The 2583-nt window shown below is 35.2% G+C and overlaps 1 protein-coding gene across 1 annotated transcript in view; it reads left to right on the top strand.

The window, feature by feature from the left end:
- The first annotated feature begins 472 nt into the window (after positions 1-472).
- LOC132562249 (sodium-dependent glucose transporter 1A-like) overlaps positions 473-2583 on the top strand; it is a 7112-nt gene continuing 5001 nt past the window's right edge. The window contains exons 1-2 of the mRNA XM_060226990.1: positions 473-592; positions 2159-2444. Of these exons, the coding sequence (XP_060082973.1) occupies positions 479-592; positions 2159-2444 (400 nt within the window). The 5' untranslated portion in view covers positions 473-478. The remainder of the gene's footprint in view (positions 593-2158; positions 2445-2583) is intronic.

The raw sequence follows: 2583 nt of genomic DNA, 5'->3' as shown, positions 1-2583 counted from the left end.
ACACACACACACACACACACACACACACACACACACACACACACACACACACACACACACACACACACCCTTAGATACATACATACTTTCACAATATTTACATGTACATGCAATTTGTACAATGTTATACAGGCTAGCTGTTTTGAAAATAACTATTTTGTATTCATATAAATGTCACATTCCAGTTTCAATTGACTTATTTTAAACACGTTATTTCTGTTGAATTAAATAAAAGGTTTACACAAATTAATTGAGTAGATAAATTACAATAATATCTATTCATTTTTTTGTTTACAACAAGTTTTCGTCATTTATCGAAATATTTCATATTCAGAACACGTCTAAATCATTCAGGTTCGGTGGACTCTCCATTATCATCAAAAACATTATTAGAGTTACCTCCCTTCATTCAAATCGCATGTCGATGTGTAACACGTGTTGGCTAGTGTTGTTTAGAATTTACACATCCGATTATCAAATGGACACTTTGGTTGATGATGTACCTGGAAAAAACAAGAAGGAGATTCCGAAGTCAGTTCACAGAGAGAAAATCGTGTACAGTGTGTGTCTGTGTGCATCATATTTAACATGTGTAAGTTTTGTGTTATCGTGTCAATATAAAAGTATTTGAGGAGTCGGAATACGGTACAGAAAGTCCGGATAAATTGAACGAAATGTACAAACATGGTTAACATAACATTTGTGTATGTTGTCGATATTTTGTGAATGTATACCTTGTCATGTATAAGGTGTATATTTATTTCTAACCGGCCTTGTGCCACTCACAAGTAGTAAAACAAATGTTTGTTGAATCCGTCTCCATTTAATTACAATCTTAACGGTCCGTCAACACAAAAAAAAGGTCATTAGGGCCATCAACCGGTCAAACACACAGTGATCCAAAAAGGAAATAACATCAAACAAACTAAAAGGTAAAAGACAAATGCTAGAAATCTAAAAAGATTTTATTACTACAAAAAATAGTAGGATATTAAATCACCAAATGAAATAACCTTATTCACGTTTAAACACATGTTCGAATATTTCGTAAATTTTGTACTTCAAAATCAACGTACATACCACCAATAACAAAAATTCAAAGATTGGAGAGGAAAAACATCGACAATTGTTTTATTCTAACTGAAAATCTATAAAAAATGATTAGGATATAAAATGATTTAGATATTTAACAGTGAACCACCATAAAAATCTGAACACACTGAAACATAAACCACGAAAATTAGAGGCCAATTGGTACCTACCCCTCTATAACTACAGCTATTTTATAGGTCAGGTTATTTCATACAGACAAAAGATTGTTTCTTGTAATAGGTTAAAAAAATAAGGGTTTACAAAGCAGGTAGACATTTCTATTCCATTTTAACAAATACCTTTTATGGTATATATAGATGGATTTTGACTTTAACTGTGCGTCGTTGAAAATTGCTTTTAAATGTCCAGGGAAGACGCAACGTACTAGGGTAGGTAGGGTTACCGGAAATGGGATTTTTTTTGTCTGTTTGCCCTAAACAGAATCTCGACAATCCATATACATATATGATAAACTGCGGTATCAGTTTATAACTTACCTTGAAACAGTCGAGGTATTGTAATTGGACATGAATTTAAAGGGATAGCCGTGACAGATAAAGTACTTTAGGGATAGCCGGTACATATCAGTGTATGTGTATTAATGTGATAAAATCATGTCGGATGTTTTATCTAAATACCACACCAGGCGTGTAGCCGATCGGTGTGATTCAGGATCGAATTAGAGGTTTGGGGTCGTGGATCTAGCGGGTCTTTATTTAGCAATTATATGAACGCAGCTACGTTTTTGTGTAAATCAGGTGCGTGCCCGATATTGCGACGGGCCTCCAGTATGTCGTTCAGTGATGACGTCATCACACATATGATACTTTATTTGGGGGTCGATTGTCTAATAGCTCGTGGTGCAAATAAGGACATGCAGTTTGTCACCTGATGTGATCACATCTTTCGATTTTGATGTTATTGCATCATGTTGTTGTTTGTTTGTTTGTTTCTTTTACATTATAACGTCATGTATAATAATATGTATACATAAACTTCACTCTGAAAAAATGTTGTCTTTTGTCAAATTCACTGAAAGAGGGTGTTTTTTTTATTTTATTCACAGGGATGGAATCTCGCTGAGATTGGCTCCGCCCTTCTCGATCTCAAACAGCTCACTTCCGTTTCGCTAGAAGCTGCCTCGCTGTATCAGACGTTCTTCAATGTTGGTTATTTTGCTGGCTCCCTGTTGTGTGGAGTCCTCTACAAGAAAATTAACAAGTTTATTTTCCAATTTTTCTCGCTCCTTATTGTCGCCATTGCACTGGTGATAATCCCTTGGTGCCATGAGCACATCGCCATGGTTACAGCTCATTGTTTCGTTGGCGTATCTGGAGGTATAATTGATTCAGGTAAGACTTGATAATCACTATTAAGACGAAGCAATTAATCTTTAAGGCTTGAAATTACATATTCAACAAGGTTTTCGGTAAAGCGCTTTGCCGAAACGACTTCTTTAGATTAATGCATCGTTACCACCTAGTGTACGTA

The sequence above is a fragment of the Ylistrum balloti genome, unplaced genomic scaffold, assembly GCF_031769215.1.
Source record: "Ylistrum balloti isolate Yb309-2 unplaced genomic scaffold, AGI_CSIRO_Ybal_v1 Utg369670, whole genome shotgun sequence".
Lineage (NCBI taxonomy): Eukaryota > Metazoa > Mollusca > Bivalvia > Pectinida > Pectinidae > Ylistrum > Ylistrum balloti.
This window is presented reverse-complemented; position numbering and strand designations above follow the sequence as displayed.